The 16626-nt window shown below is 55.9% G+C and overlaps 1 protein-coding gene across 5 annotated transcripts in view; it reads left to right on the top strand.

Annotated features, from left to right (window-relative positions):
- STK32B (serine/threonine kinase 32B) overlaps positions 1–16626 on the top strand; it is a 293670-nt gene that overhangs the window by 258005 nt on the left and 19039 nt on the right. For all 5 annotated transcript variants that reach the window (XM_079154359.1, XM_079154357.1, XM_079154360.1 and 2 more), the window contains exons 7-9: positions 6560–6663; positions 13870–13986; positions 15889–16014. In XM_079154359.1, coding sequence (XP_079010485.1) covers positions 6560–6663; positions 13870–13986; positions 15889–16014 — 347 coding nt within the window. The remainder of the gene's footprint in view (positions 1–6559; positions 6664–13869; positions 13987–15888; positions 16015–16626) is intronic.

Raw genomic sequence — 16626 nt, forward strand, 5'->3', positions numbered from 1 at the left:
GTTGCTCCCTCCAGGCTGGAGCATGGATTCTCTGTCCCCAGCCCAATGCAAAGTGACCGCTGTAGAAATAGATCCCGGAAGCTGTCCCTCTTCCTCGCAGCCTCCAGGACCTTCGGCCGTGTTCCCAGCGCCGAGCCGCAGACTGACAACCATGCTAGAGGAAGTTACTGTGCCTTTCACATTTTTAGTCTAGTGAAGAAGTGGGCTCTGCGTGGTTAGCATGGGACAGCAAATCCCAGCAAATGTGTATTTACATTTATCAGGGAAGAAGGACAACCTCTCATGGACTCTGCATGCTCTCGCTTCTCTGGAAGCCGATTACATGGTACTCTCATGCCCCTTGGAATCCTGTCACTTTTTATTTCAAATCTGCTTCTGAAGAATGGCTCAGCTGCTGGGGGAGCTGGTTGGCAGGAGGTGAAGCTGGCCTTTACTCCCCCTGGCCCATGCTGGGGGCACAGAGTTCACGGTGCCCAGCAGCATGTTAATGGTGCCCACAGAGCAAGCAACACGCAGCAGTAGTTCGATGAATCCTCGGGAGATGGGGGAAGAAAACAGGCACTGCCAGGATTCAGGAACCAGTTTCCAAACAGTTTCCCTTCATCCTTATTCATGTGCACGTTAGTGGAGAAACTACTTATTTTTTCTTTGGAGTTGTATCAAAATCCTAATTTTCTCTGATGTGAAGTTCCTGGATCTTCATAAATGCACTTGCTTTTGATTCCAATTGAATTAGCAGATTTAACACATTGCTCGTGGAGAGATGTGGCACTATAAAACATATGTATCTGCAGTATTATGCATGTGTGTATATATATTCATTACGTAGAATTTTATTTTCAGCATATTCACAAAGATGGAATCATGTGCTGGAAAATGAATGGACTCTGCAGGAGACAGAGCTAGGTTCTGACTGACGATCTAGTTAACCTTGGAGAATGGAAGAGAACAGGCTCATTTTGGGCCTGGAGCCTCAATAGCTGGGTCCCCTTGGAAATGCCACTTAATTTCTCCAAGCCTCAATTTCCTGAAATAGACATAATAATAGTAGTCACCTCACAAGGTCCTCCTGAGGATAAAATGAAATAAAGCAGGTGAAGCTCAGCTCAGCCCCTGGCATCAGTGAGCTCTCCGGGAAGTACATACCATGTAAAGAATCATGAAGAGATTCTGGCACATGGTAGATGCTCAGTAAATGACGAATTAACATGGTCATTAATATTAATTTTGGTGTTGTTAAAAAGCTGCTTCTCATCGTAACAAGGGAACATGTGGAGCCTGAGCTTCAAGTTATAAGTGTGGCTCTTCCACTCACCATCACCAAGGCCTAAACACGCCCGTTGGCCTCGCCAGGCCCGTTTCTTCATCTGTGGCCTGGGTTTCTTCAGGGAGGGGAGTGGGAACTGTAGGAGCAGCTGGCCATGCCCGCAAAGCTCTGCACTAATGCTGCGCACAGGGGCTGACGTTTGCAGGTGGCGTTTCCAGGGGCCAACAGATTCGCTGTTGGCTGCTCCCTCAGGGCGTTGGAAGAAATTTCCGCTGGTGTTTTCCTAGGTGACCTGGGGGAATTCCATCCCCCTTGATCTCAGCAGGCCTGCCCCGATGTTGAACCTGGACAGCCTTTCTGGGTGTGGGCGCAGCCTACTCTGAATCTGCTCAGTTTGTCATTTGCTGTCCTGCCCCAGGAGTCTGTCACAGTGTTGGCCCAGAGTGCACGGCTCCCTCCTCAGTAGGCGTGTGACAGCTGGCTCAGACGCCACGTTGCTGTGAAGATGAATGAGTACTTGTGAGCTCTTACCACAGGCTTGGCACACAGCTGCTGCTCCTGCAGGATGAGCTTATTTATTAGCTGTGTGTAAAGAGGTTAGAACAGGGTTTGGTGCGTGGCGAGGGTCTTTTTAGTCAGTCGACAGATATCCCTGCGTGTCTTCCTGCCAGGCAAGGCAGGGGACACCAGGGAAAACAGAAGTTCCCTATCCTCAAGGAGCTTTGAGCCCAGAGAGACAGCAGACCAGTGAGCCAAAATGCAGAGGTGGAGGGAGAGTGGGGCAAAGCAGAAGCCCCGCATGGCCCAGGGGTGAGGAAATAATGGTGGCACCGAGCGCTCCTGAGGGTCCCACGGCCTGTGGGAAGAGCCTTGTCTGCACAGGCGCTTCTCCGAGGATGTGGCCCTGGAGCCTGGTGAACTAGGACAGAGAGGGACAGAGAGAGAGGAGGTGTTCCAACAGCAGCATGAAGCTGAGCAGGCGGAGCCGGGATGGCCTGGGCAATCGCAATGGCACAGTACAGCAGGGCCTGCCGGGGTTTTGCTTTCCACAGCCTCAAGTGCCTGAGATTGACTGGGGTCCAAAAATACTAAAGAATTCCAGAATAAAGCAGTTTATAAATTTTAAATTGTTTGTGCTATTCTAAGTAATGTGGTAGAATATGCTGTCCAGGCCAGGCTGCGAATCATGCCTCTGTGCAGCGTGTCTATACGGTATGCCTTACCCTCCCACTAGTCACTAACCACTTAGGTCATCTGAGCAACTGTAACAGAATCACAGTGGAGCCCCTACTTGGTGGCCTAAGGCTGCATTGCAAGGCCTGCCGCTCACCTCACTTCTTCGCATCAGGAGGCTCACGTGTATCCCCTGTCATTCTAGGAAGAAGGGCAAGCCAGGCACCGTGGTGCATGCCTGCAGTCCCAGCAACTGAAGAGGCTGAGGCCAGAGGGCTAAAAGCTTCAGGCATTCCAGAGTAATTTATCCAGGCCCTCCTCAAAAGTAAAAGAAAATTTAAAAGGGCAGGGATGGAGCTCAGTGATAGAGCACCGCTCAGTTCGATCCCCAGTACAGAAGAGAGGAGGAGGAGCGGGGAGGAGGATGAGGATGAGAAGAGGAATACAGAACAGACTCTCAGAGAGAAGAGGGCCTTCAACGACTTGTTACACTGTAGTATGAGAACTGCTCTGTTTTGTTTTTCTCTCCTGTCGTTAATCTCACTGTGTCTGACTTGTAAGTTAAACTTCACTGTGGGCATGTATGATAGGAAGAAAGTAGCACAGGGTTTGCTCTGTTGGTGGCCGCAGACAGCCCCTGGCTACTGTGAGCCTTGAAGGACTGCAGGCAGATGTTGGAGGGCCTGAGTGCTGGCCTGCAGAACGTGGAGTCACCTTCTAGGTCGGACTTGCTCCTACCCTTAGTGTGTCATGCTGTCCCACCAAAAAATAAAAAGAAAAGCTCCCAGGAGCACACCAGGCGCCTTTCTGTGTCGTGCCTGCTGCTTGAGTCCCCAGAGCACATCAGCACAGGACAGGCTGGTACAGCCCAGCAGGAGAGGACGGCGCCCAGGCAGGTTGAACCTCAGCATCCTTCCTCCTCCAGCACCCGCCACCCTCCCGGGAGCAGGCTGGGAAACGGCCGCGGCGGTGGGCAACTCGAGCAGCACACCTCCTGGGCCCACGATGCACAGCAGAAGGCTCCACCTCACGCAGCCGGGAGATAGGTCGGAGGGGCGAAGGGACCAAAGCCCAGGAGGTGAAGGGGGAGAGCGCAGGAGGCGGGCGCCTAGGATGGACAGCCACGTCCCTGCGGCATGGACGCAAACCCCCAAACCTGGGACCGACACTGCGGGAGGCAGTTGGGCAAGTCCCTCTTCCTCTCGAGTCAGTGGCCAGTTCTAACAAAGAGGGGACACAACATAACAGTTTCCAAAGGACCCGTCACCTCTCCCACGCAGACATTTCAGGAGTCTGAGAGCTGCTTTTACTTCTCAGGCAGACACGGACAGGCTGGCCAGCTCTGTGGCATCCGGGTGAAAGAGCTAGTGACATGCATTGATTAAGTGCCTACTGTGCACTGGCTGAGTAGCAGGCCTGGGAGGAGGGTTGGAGAGCAGAGGGTGCATCAGACACCAGCCCCAGCAGCTCAGTCCCCGCCTGGTACAGGGGAAGGAGTTGCTCTCTGAAGCCCAGAGACACTGATTGCAGCTCTGCTAAGCTCACGGGTGACCTTGGCAAGTTCCTTGCCCTTAAAACAACAGGACTTGTTTCCTCAGAGTCTGGAAATCACAAGTCTGACGTCACGGCATGAGCAGAGCCACACTCCCTCAGGGGTCTCCAGGAAAGGAGACCCCAGCTCTTCCAGCCCCTGGCAGCTCCAGGTGTCCTTGGCTGGTGGCTGCCTCCCTCCAGGCTCTGCCTCGGCCTCCACAGGGCCATCTCCTCTGTCTGGCCGTCCCAAACCTCCCTCCCCTTTGTCTTCGAAGACATCAATCATCGAGTTTAGAGCGCACCTAGATCCATGGTCGGTCTTCGTTTGTTTTTCCTTAGGTTATTTAACTCAATCACATCTGCGGAGGCCCATTCCAGACATAGTCCCTTCACAGGCGTTAGGACTGGGACCTGTCTTCGGAGGGTGTGGCCACCACACACTCCTTGGCTTCCCCACCTGAAAATGGAGCTCATCATGGCCCCATCTCCCCGGGTGGCAGGGAGGCTAAAGAAGGCACGTGCCCGGAAGCCCAGCCCAGCAGCTGGCTGTCACTACCCGTCTGTGAAGGGATGCTGTCATTCAGCCCTAGCATGTACAAGTCCCTGGAGACTAGCCAGTATGACTCTGGGCCACCAAAGGGACCATTTTGATGGCATAAGAGTCACGACATAAATGTTTCTGTTGGATCATCAGCCCCAAGTATAGGGAAAGGGGTGTCATCTTCCCTTCGATTGCAGACTTTTACCACTTGATTGGTCACAACAGCTGGGCAGGATCAATCACCTACGTGGGCTCAGAGCGGTCCTGCTGTCCAGCAGCTGTGCAGATGTGGGGATGAACAGCCTCCCCCTCCCAGAACCCTGGGGACAGAGGGAGGAGGGACACATGGCTTGTGGTCCCCAAAGGCTCAAGCTCAGCTTCGGGAGTGGTGCTGGGATCCAGGTGGGATGCAGAGGAGCACAGCCTGGGCCCCAGCACGTGCTGAGGAACCAGGAGATACCTTCTTGCGGATGCTTCTGGGACAGGGAGGCTGGCTGGCTTTGGAGCAGGCTGAACTGAGTGTCATAGGAAGGGACTGACAAAAAGAAGCTGAAAAGGCAGACCCCTCAGGGTCTGGAGACTGCCGGCCATCAGGCAGAGGAGGACGGAGGTTAGGATGGTCCCACGTTCTGGTCTGGGTAACTGTGCAGGTGGCGGGGTGGCTAAGTGTGACAGGAAGAGAGATCTGAGTGGCAGCTCAACCCCGTTAATAATGCCCGCTGTTTACAGAGTGCTGGCCACGGCTGGGCCTCCTGCTCAGCTACGGGCCTGTGTCAGCCGAGTTCATCCTCACCACCGTCCCACGGATAAACCACTGCTCTTGACGCACTCTACAAATGGAGGCCAAGGAAGGCCAGGAAGCTCATTGAACTCTGCTCCAGCCATGCTGCTTTCTGGTTCCCAACAAGCCTTCGTCAGTATCAAATGACCTAAGGGGACATTTCCTCGAACTCCTGCTCCTGTCGTCTCCCGTGAGGCGCTGAGCCTGTTAGAGCCCCCGTGGGGGCCTGTTTCCATCGGGGATGCAGCAGAGAGCAGGGCGCTTCCGCTCGTGTGCCTGGGCTCAGGGTCCCTTTCTGAACCTGTCTGTGGCACGTGTCAAAGGCTGACATGTCCCCAAGGCTGTCGTAGAAAGAATAGACAAGCACCAGACAAAATAGGAAGCAATGGGAGTTCATCAGGGCCTCTGGTCAGACTCAGGAGGTTGGCCTGTCACCATCTGGGCACTGGACTCCGTGACTCTGCTCAGCACAGAACTGAAGAACAGGCACAGAGATAGCAAGCAAGGAGCAGGCTCACTGCAAAGCAACAGAGACAGACTTCTCCAGAGAGGACGGGCCCCAGAGCCAGGAGTCCAGTGGGGGAGTTTTGGCCTGTCCTCTTAAGGTTCTGGAATTTCCTCCTCTCCTTACCTCCTCCCCTGCCCACGCTCCTCACCATTACTGATTGGCGCCCCTCTGTCCACACGTCTGCTTTAGTTTCCTACTGGATCCCCACTTAGGGGCACAAGGAGAGGAGGGTCTGTCTGACTGGGTCCCTGCTGTGTCCATGAGCACTTTCATCAGGCAGAGTTGGCCTCATAGGAGACCTCTCCACGCTCCTCTGTTCTGGCCCCCCCACTCCTCCCTCGCCACCTCTCCTGCTGCCTCCGCCTTCCACGCCTCCCTCACCTCCTGCCAGCCACCCTGCCCTCCCTCGCCTGCCTCCACTGGCCCTGGCCTCCTGTGCGGGCCAGCCTGGAAATGAAGTCCACGCAGCTTCAGACACAACATGTGCCCCCTACTGCAGGCCCATCCGCCGCCCGTCTGGGCAGGGCTATCTCGGGCTCTGCACTCACCTTCTGCCCGGAAGGTCGGACTTCGGCGGGATGCTTGCCCCTTGCCCTGGAGCCTGCTCCTGGCTGACTAAGGGCGGGAACCGCGTGGCGTGGTGGCAGGAGTCCGGGCCGCACGTCCAGAACAAGCTGCATTCTGTTCCCCTCGTGCCCTCCATGGGCGTGGCCGTCACTGTAACCTGCAATGTGGTCTCTGTCTTGTCTCTGGCAGCCCCGGAAGTCTTCCAGGTGTACGTGGACGGAGGCCCCGGCTACTCGTACCCTGTCGACTGGTGGTCCCTGGGCGTCACGGCCTACGAGCTGCTGCGGGGCTGGGTGAGATGTGCGGGGACGGGCAGGGCTGTGGAGTGGGACTGAGGTTGTCATGCGGGCTGGGTGGAGCCCTGGGCCTGTGTCCCCACTGCTGGTGTGCCACCAGAAGGCCCTGAGCGTGAGAAGGGCCCCGTGCAGCTTCCGGGCCAGCCCTGCCGGCTGCTTCCGGTTAATTCAGGTCAGATGCGGAAGCACTCGGCCCTGCGGCTTCCGCCTCCCCTCTGAACACACGCGACATCCCTGAACCTGGCCCCCTGGCTCCACCAGGGTCTTAAGGGTGAGGACTGCTGTGGGGACGGGCTGGGCTTCCCTCGCACACTTCCAGTTGAGTTCATTTGCATTGAATAGCTGACACAGGAACAGAGCCACTTGACCACCGGTCACCCCTACTTCTACTTGTGAAGAAGCATCATGACTAAACCTGATTTTACAGCCTGTTTTCTCTGCACGGATTTTGTTTGACGATGAGGTCGCCTCAGCCCTCAGGACCGCAGGGTCCCCGACTGCACCGTGGGACACCCTTCTTCCCGTCCTTTCTGGGGCCACGGTCAGAGGCTTCACAGGTGTTCTTGCTGGCAGAAGTGCCCCCAGGGGCCAGGGAGGGTGTCCATGACAGGGTCCCCACACTCAGGTTGACGGGTGGGTCGGGGGAGAGCGTCGGTGGGCCGTGAACACGGGGAGCGCAGACATCAGACATCCTCTAGTTCCGGCAGCTCCTTTCTGACTTGATCTCAGTTTTTTTCTCAAAAACATGATTTTATTGTTCATGGAGTTTTAGAACACAGAAAAAAATGTGAATTTACTCATTTTCTCTGGTCCTGAATTAAAGAATTAGCATCCCACAGGCTTCTTGTTTCTGGCTGCGTCGTTTCGTGTGTTGATAGACATGCACGGAGGAGGAATGTGAGGCTCCCGACACTGAGCCAGGGCCCGTGGGCATCTGCCAGAGACTGCGGGTCCTACATCGCCCATCAGCCAGAGCTGCCCTTGCTGACTGGACGCCCACCCGCAGAAAGGACCTGAATGTCCAAGATGAGGCTTAGCAAAAAGCCCCTGGGATGGAAGGGATCTTGCTGCTTCAAAATAGCTGCTTCATCGTTCACTCTCCTGGCAGTTCTGCTCAGAGACACAGATGTCACTTTCAACAGGAGAGGATGAGCCAGGGGCCTTTGTCATGGGGACAGACTAACTGAATGAAAGGACACCTGCCATGACCAGTGCAAACCTTGGTCCCAGATGCTTGAACTTTTCCCTGAAGCGCAATGGGCTTATGCAAGTGGTGACTCTCTGCATTTCATACTGGAAACAATTGCTTCTGTCAAAAAGCCATAGTGAGAGACTCTCATATTTGCTGGGGCCCTGTGTGAATCTAAAGTTACCCATGCTCCTTGCAAGTCCTCAGTCATCCAGTGGCAGTGTCCCTGACAACCCAGGAGCATCTGGAAGATGAAAAAGTCAGGGTGGAGTTCCCCAGCATGTGGTCTAGGACTTCAAAGCTGGAACGCTCCAGAAATGTCCCGTGGGAAATGGGTGGTATTAATATGGATTGTCGGCCATGGGGCCAGGAGTTCTATGGTCCAGCCCAGAAAACAGTCCTGTCTCCCATGAAGAGCCAGGGACAGGGGAGGGTCTGAGGTTCCTGTGAGCACGGATGAGCCTGGACCAGGGGCAGAGGCAGGATCCAGCTCCTCAGAGCCCAAAGGAGCATCTCAGCCTTTGTCCCCACGGGTCGGCTGAGCAAAGGAAAGACCCAAGCCAGGCCATGTTGAAAGCTGGCTCCCTAGTCACCCAGGAACACCAACCAGCCTCTAATGCAACCAATGTAGGGAGAGATGTCAGGGGAGCCCCATCCCTGGCCACATCCATGGAGAAGAGACCCAAAGACCTGTAGCTCAGCCCCAACCCAGCCAGCCCCAAGTCTCCCTGTCAGGTGATCACCCACATGTTGGTTGATCTCCCTTAGGGTGTGGAGAGCTCCTTACCTCCTGAAAGAATCTATTTCATTTTTGGACAGCTCTAGAGAACAGGAAGTTTTCCCCCTTCGTCAACTGAAACTGTCTGCTGGCAGTGGAGGAGAAAATCTTAAAGGAATCTCACAGGTAAACCCCAGTTCCAACCAGTGCCCCCTGCGACCCTAAGCAGGGCTCTGAAACAGACTGTGCTCAGGATCCTGTCCCGTGAGCAAAACAACCACCACCAAGCAGGGTTGCTTTGAGAATCAAAGAGTCTAATGATGTAAATTACCCCACACCCTGACTGATGGGGGCCTGCCCCCACAGGACTCCCATCCAGGCCTCGTCCTTTCTAGCTCAGCAGCTTCCAAACACCAGAGAGAGGCCCAGAGCAGAGGCCAGAGGCTGCTGTGCTGACCACCCGTGGGCAAGGCTCCTGGGCTTGGTGAACACAGAAGGGCTCGTGGCCACATCCCGTGCACCAAGGGGCTTCTTGGGCTGAGGCATTTCCCTTATCGAAGCCCTGGCTACTTCATTCATTGAAAGAGCATAGCGAGGCCAACCTTGGGGTCACTGTGGGATTAGGTGAGAAACTAGGCACAGCTGAGCAGCGCCAGGCACACAGGCACGTGCTGGTCACTAAATGAGCTCGCATTGTAATGATTCCACGGGACAGGAGGGTCTCCAAACATTGCCAAACATGCCTGGGGGACGAACTTCTCAGCTGAGAAAACTGCCATAGAGCCATGGAGAAGACTCTATGGGATCTTGCATGTGAAGCTCCTGATCACTGCATTACACAGAAGGTGCTTTTGATATAGGTCTGGCTCGGGCCTGAAAAGCCACTCTGCCTGTCGGGGCTGTGGGAAAGTTGCTGAGAAGCCAAAGAAAGTGCCCACAGGTGGCAGGGAGATCTGTGATCTGTCAAGGGAGCATACAAGACACCAGTGGCCACTTCATAGAGTTCTGTGGAGTCAGGCTGGCAGGGAGCACCTCTGTCCCTCAGCATGCTCCATCAACTGGCGCCTCCTCTCCCGTGGCAGCTGACTGGCCCAGTGACACCTACCCTCCACAGTGTGCCCCATCCTGCGTCTGCCCCCACTCGGGGGGGTTTGGATGTCAGGCACAGAAGCAGAGGCGTCATCAGCATGAGCCTGCACAGCTTGCTTGTCTGACCAGCATCCTGAGGAGCTTCTGTCTTGTCACACGCACAGGGAGGTCAGTGTCTGCAGATGACACTAACATGCCCTAGTCCCAGTGTGCACAAGAAAGCCAGGGTCCTTCAAGATGATGGTGTCTGGACATTTCAGCTCAGGCTTTTCCTCATTGTTCCCTTGACTTGGCTAGGTTTGGGGGACAGAAGGGGCATTCAGGGACGATACTCTCTGGCGCCCCATCTTCCCTCTTTGCTTTCTTCTTTCCCTCTTCTGTGTTCCCCTTGCCTTTTACCTTAGCTCTTCTCCTCGGGGACTCCTCCTAGGGGACAGGTAAATGGAGAAACTGGGCATGTGCAGAGGCCAATGAATAGAGGAGATTCTAGAGCTGCCCCTACAGGTTGGGGTGCAGAACTAAGAACCACCAGGGGCCCAGCTGGTGGTCAGCTCCACCTGAGGGAGGGTAGGGCTGCCCTTGGGTTGGGCACTCACCATCACTTAGTAAAGCCGACAGCACTGTGGCCAGAGCCGGGAGCCTGGGAGGCAAAGGCCTCTGTACTCCTTCCACAGGAGGGTGGGACCTTCTTGGATCGTTCAGGGATTTTCCACTGTGTTACCAGGACCCTGCAGAGGTGAGGAGAAACATGCTTCAGGCTTTTGAGGCTTAAAGTGCCCGACCCACTCTTCTCCATGTTCATCTGTTCCGTATTGGAATTTTGGGGTGAGAGCATTCAATTAGATGGTCTCCAAAGCCCAGATCGGCAGGTAAAATAACAGGTCTTGGGTAATCCTTTTCCTCTTTATTCCCTCTATGTCTTCCAAATTGACTTTTTTTTTTTTTTTTTTTTTTTTTTTTTTTTTTGTAAACTGCGTGTCTTGGAATAGAGACACCTGCACTCCATAATGAGTATATTCAATGTGCTGTGGCTAAAATTGCTTTTACCAACAGTGCACACAATTACTTTACTGTATAAATACCAACTGGCTTTCTGGGTCAACGTGTCCTAAGGCCAGTGAGTGAGAACTAAGCATCAATAGAATTCTTCGCCAGCAGATAGAATATTGATCTTAGCATTTTCCATTATTCTTGTTAGAGGACTTGGTTCTCTCCACCCACTCAAGCAGATATGGGCTAGACCTGCAGCCTCCAGTCTTGGCTGTGTCCCTTGCAGGCTCCTGTGTGTTTCTAGAAGCCCTTGCACTTTGGTCTGGGTCAGGGAGTGCTGTGGTTCTCGTGCTCAGCTGGGTAGCTATTGGTCTGGTTCCCTCTAGAAGCGGAGGGTTGGCAGGGTGGCAGAGAGGGTAGCTCCCCTGGCGGTCTGGAGGACAGCAGGGTTAAGGAGTTCCTGGGAGTGGACAAGAAGGAAGTGAGATGGAGCATCCACAGTAAGAGGCTTTTTATTTGCTTCTGGCTGGTTCTCTTCCTGACTGCTTGGATTTGCAGCTCTGCTGGCCCTGCAGGAAGGGCAGGAAGAAGGAATCTGGTGACCACTAGGGAAGCTCTTTCCACCTCTGAGCCTCTGTCTTCACAATGGGGACGGAGGTGAGACGGCGTCGTCTCCAATGTCCTCACACCTCTGGCAGTTAGGTTCCCAGGGTGGACTGGCCAGGGTGGGTGATAGTGTATCAAGAGGAAAAAGAAGAGAAGTGACCCCGAACAGTCCAGAAGCCCAGCGCCCAGCCCCTGTCCCACCTCCAGGTGGTGGTCCCAGCATCTGCACTCTCACCCCGCTGGACTTGGAAGCACTCCCAGCCCCACGGGTTCCTCTCAGCCTCTGTCCATACCAGATGGCTCTGCTGCCTGTCCATCATGCACCACCATGGCCACCACCCTGCTACCCACCCCCAGCAGTCCCAGCAGGGTGGCGCCATGTCAGCAGCACAGCGCAGGAAGAAAGGAGAGCTCAGACCCCTGGATCAGGACTCAGCTCAAGGGTGTGGGGTATTTTATTAGCTTTCTGTGGCTGCAGAGCAAAGGCCCACTGCCTAGGGCATAAGCAACAGGCCTAGCATCTCACAGCTTTGGAGGCTGGATGTCCACGGTCAAGGTGCAGGAGGGCTGGTTCCTGCAGGCTGCGAGGGAAGGGCGTTCTGGGCCTCTCCTGAGCTGGTGGAGGGCTGTCCCCTCCTTGCCCTTCGCTGTGTGCCCCCCTCTCAGGGCCAAAGTTTTCCCTTTCGATAAGGACGCCAGTCGTATGGATCAGGGCCCACTCTAATGACCCCATGTTAACCTGATCCTCACGTAAGGTCGTGCTCGGAGGGCTTGGAGGCTGGAACTTCAAAACATGACATTTCTTTGGGTGGGGGGGGGGTGGGAGAAGAGTTCCACTGGATCAGCAGTGCTCATGCCTTGCCCCCATGGCTCACCCGGCCTGGCTTCAAGCTCAGTGCCAGTTCTGGGAAGCAGAGCCCCTGACGTGTGTTCTGTAAAATGGCCACTATTGTTTACCATGGGGGCTCCCGTAATGGGGGGTGAAGGGCGCAGTGTCAATAACCACACAGACACCGGGAGCCAGGAAAGAGCAGGCGAGCTTGTAGTTGCTGACTCGTTTATTGCGGAAGCTGCTTCTTCTTTTATTGAGTACCTATCCAATCAGCGCGTCAATCAGCGAGTCACACCACTCGAAGCCACCAATCATTTAGTCTCCTAGAACCACCAGTCATTTAAGGGTTTTGTATTTTGCACCAACTGGGATATATGACTCCCCAGGCCACGTTAGTGGTGCTAACTCATGAGGGTACTGAGTGTTAGTGGCATGAATAGCACCCTCGTTTGAGGTGGCTCTTGCGTTTTCTGAAGGTGGTGAAGTGCACCGGGGTCCTGCAGCGCGGCGGCAGGCAGCCCCTGCAGGTGGGAGCGGCGCCTGGAGCAAGCCTCACTGCCCAGCGGTGAGAAGCAAAGATGTCGTTAGTGTGTCAAGTGCGTCAGCTGTCACAGAGCCCCGCGTTTTGGTTTTGTTCTGCGTATTATGGAACAAAGTGGCGAACTCCCCGTTCAACCAACAGCCCTGCGGAATTGAAGCCCCAGGCAGCTGGAGCAGGTGATTTGAGTGCCCTCAGATCCCAGGGTGCTGTCTGGCTCGTGGTCAGTGTCCAGTCACTGCAGATGGCCTGGTGCAACACCTCGTCCTCATGCTCCAGGACCCTGCTCAGCGGCAGATGGGAATGAACTCCAAGCTCCAAGAACAGGAGCCTAATAGATTCCCCGCTTCAGGAACCCTCAGCTTTCTGGAGAGAAAGTGATCATATTGCCGCCACATACGATTGCGGCAACTCCGCCCGACAATCAGGTCCACGTGGATTAATTAGAACTCACTCCACAAGATGTCTCCAGGATCGGCTCGGTTGCTCCACCACACGATGGCTCCTCTAGCCCTCGGCTGCGGTGCAGACCTGGAACCAGGTGGCCCACAAAGCCAGGGGAAGGGCGAAGGAGCTCCGAGAGAGCCATCCTGAGCGTGGGGGAGGGGACTGATGCCCCGAGAGTCCTGGAGCTGCGTCTCCACAGTCGCGATCAAGAAAGGCTTCCCAAGCCAAGCTGGTGGCCGGGCTGGGAACTCAGGCGGCATCATGCTGCACCTTGCATGGAGAGCAGAGCCCACACATCCTCACTGGGGAGAAAGGATGGCGGGTGACACCGTCAGGCGGAAGCAGGCCAGCCCCTCCCCCCATGCCAGCCAGACCCAAAGGGTGACCGTTTCCCACTCACCCAGGACACAAACCTGATGGGTGAGGTCACGAGCAGGTGGGGTGTGACTGGAGGTGACCCTGGGGGCCAGGTGGGTGCTGGAGTCCACACCCAAGTCCGTGACCAGAGTAGGCATGAAGGCCAGGCTGCTGGGCGTGAGTTCTGCGTCTGACACTTTTGGGCTAGGTGACCTCAGAGAGTCACCTACCTACTGTGGCCCCAACAGCACCGTCCACCTGCTGGGTTCCTGCTGTGTCCCATGAGGCTGGTTACAGTGAGCACATGCAGGCCACCTGCCCCACCACGAAAGATGAACACACACCAAGGCCTGGAAGAGAGAACAAGCCACCTGTCACTTCACAGTCTCGGCCCCCAGGGCCCTCACTCTGATCTGGTCACTGTCCTTTGGTTGCAGAGGCCCTACGAGATCCACTCGGCCACGCCCGTCGATGAGATCCTGAACATGTTCAAGGTGGAGCGTGTCCACTACTCCTCCACGTGGTGCAAGGGCATGGTGGCCCTGCTCAAGAAGGTAAGAGAGGGCAGCCCAGGGCAGACACAGGCGGGCTGGCCAACACGGCTTGACCACAGTGGAGACGGCAGTCACCTGGGCTCATACCGGCCAGGAGCCACACCACGAGGACACACAGATGACAAAGCCATGGATGGTGGAGCCTGTGACAGCAAGCCACAGCTCTGTTCACGCCTCTCCAGGCTCCTAATAGATAGGAACACTTGGCGCATGTGGCTCTTGACCCACAGAGCTGTAAGGAACTGGGCATCTCCTGACTTTGGATGGGAACTGTTGCTTGTAGAAGAAAGTGCTGTCCCCGTGGTGTGACGCCTGACCAGAACCATCAGCACCAGCTGTCATCTGGGAGCCTGTTAGAACTGCACATTTCCTGGCTCTACCCCAGACCCCAGCGAGGCCCAGCTGTCCGCCTTGGTGCACTCCCCTGGCTCTGATGCTGGCCCCAGTGAGGCACGGTGGAAGCCCTGGGCGCCCTCCTCATGAGTTCCCTTTGAGTCCCCAGGACGCACAGTCCAGTCTTGCACACAGTTGCCACAGCCATGGTGACAGCAGCAGTGTTGGTTGAGGCCTGTGTTGGGCATCATGGCTCTTCTTTGATCCCTACCAGCCCTGTGGTCAGGGCGGGGCCATCATCCCTGTACCAGAGAAAGGCGAGGGAGGATTAGGATAGCAAAATCATCTGGCAGACTCCACCGGGCTGCTGAAGGCAGAGGGAGGCAGGTCTAGAGGCCAAGTCCTCCTCACTGCCGCCAGCCCTCAGCCCCGAGGCAGCTTAGGACCTGTGAATTTCCAATCAGTTGGAGTCACATCCTCAAGGCCACCACCACCCCGTCCTAGGGTCAGTGGTTCCCAACCCTGACTGATCACCAGAAGCATCCAGAAGCCTCCCATACTGCCAGAACCTGCCCCTCCCGACCCACCCGCCGAGGCAGCATCCCTGGCAGGGGGGTGGCACTGGCGTGTGCAGAACAGCTGTCCTAGATGGCCAACTCCAGATGGCACTGAAATGGAGCCTTTTAAACCTGCGCCCATCCTTTGGGGACAGCTCCTAAACAGAGGCCACTGTGATCAGCAGGTACAGTCCCCGCCAGGTGGCTTCAGGCGGTGGCGGCAGCCTACTAGGCAGGCATAGCTGGGACACTTCTGCAATGACAGGTGACAGGTGGGAGTGAACGGGAGGAGCAGGAAGGGGGCTGACTTCTGGCTCCCACCTGCAGAGGCCCATGCCAGGTCCTGGCCAACCTTGGGGTGGCACCCTGACCATCGGCTGGCATGCAGGCTGCCATCCTTCTCCTGCCTTGGTGAGGAAACAGGCCCAGAGCACTCAACACCTGCCCTGGGCCCTGGCCCTCCGGTGGCAGTTCCTGGGATAGGGCCCCTGCTCTTTCATCTCTAGCCCTCTGTTCTGTGTCCCTGATAACCCCAAGCACTTTGGAAAGGCAGAAGCCCCGTCTGGGCCTGAGGTAAAGCCTCTGACGGTCTTAATCTGCACCCCCTTACTAGCAGAAGCTCCATCTGAAGAGGAGCTAAAAATGGTCCCCTTGGCCATACACAAGGCCACCCCATTAGGTCACCTTGTAGGTATCCAGGGGAAAATTGTACCAAGTCACAGGCCTAAGTCACACAGGTGGCTCTGGTTTCTGACTGGAAGTCTGCCAGGGGCCTGGCCAGCACTTGGTCCTGCCCACAGTCCTGGCCATGGGCTGCAGAAGTGCCTGGCCTGGCTTCCTCCCCACTGACAGAGCTGCGTGTGCAGGCACTGCCACCGGCAGTCAACGGGGCCGGCCCCCGACATGACGCGCTGGGAGACCTCACGCTTGGCCCCAAGCAGACCGCCACCTCTGATCCACTGTGCCTCGGTGGACCCACAGTTCAGGGAAGCACATTTGCCTCTGACCACAGCTCCTGACCAAGGACCCCGAGAGCCGCCTGTCCAGCCTCAGTGACGTTCAGAGTGCACCCTACCTGGCTGATGTGAACTGGGACGCAGTGTTCGAGAAGGCGCTGACACCCGGCTTTGTTCCCAATGTGAGTGGGGTTCCCGTGGACAGCATGCTACCCCAGAGGTCCCCACTGTGGCGCTAATTGTGACCCCCACAGCTGGCCAGTGAGTCCTCTACTGGGCCACAGCCCCTGGAACACCAGTGGGCTCATGTTTTGCTGAGGCTTGGGGTGGATTTGAGCCTGGTTTCCAAGGTCTGCGTCTTATGGTGGGTCCTCTGGGGTGCTGAGCCTCTTTCTTCACATACCACATGTGCGCATGCAGACACTCATGAACAGACCCATCTGCTGTCCTGCCTGCGTGGAACTGTCTAGCACAGGAAGAGAGGAAGTGAGCTGCCCGCCAGTGAGTATGCAAAATACAACGAGGCTCAGAAGGGGACGGGGCAGTGAGGCAAGGAGGCAGGGCCTCCTTTAGAGACATTCGGCAGAGAGTGGAATGAAATGGGGAGCCAGCCACGAGGGCGTCCTGAGACCCCAGGCAGAGGGGACACCAGGATGATGCACCTGGAGGTGGTAGAAAGCCTGGGTTTCAAAGAGCACTGCAGAGTTGTATGGCTGGAGCAGAATGAAACCACAGGGAAATAAGAGGACATAAATGGAAGGGATGCCAGCCATGCCAGGGAGGCATCTGGAGGC

The sequence above is a fragment of the Sciurus vulgaris genome (assembly GCF_902686455.1).
Source record: "Sciurus vulgaris genome assembly, chromosome: 9".
Lineage (NCBI taxonomy): Eukaryota > Metazoa > Chordata > Mammalia > Rodentia > Sciuridae > Sciurus > Sciurus vulgaris.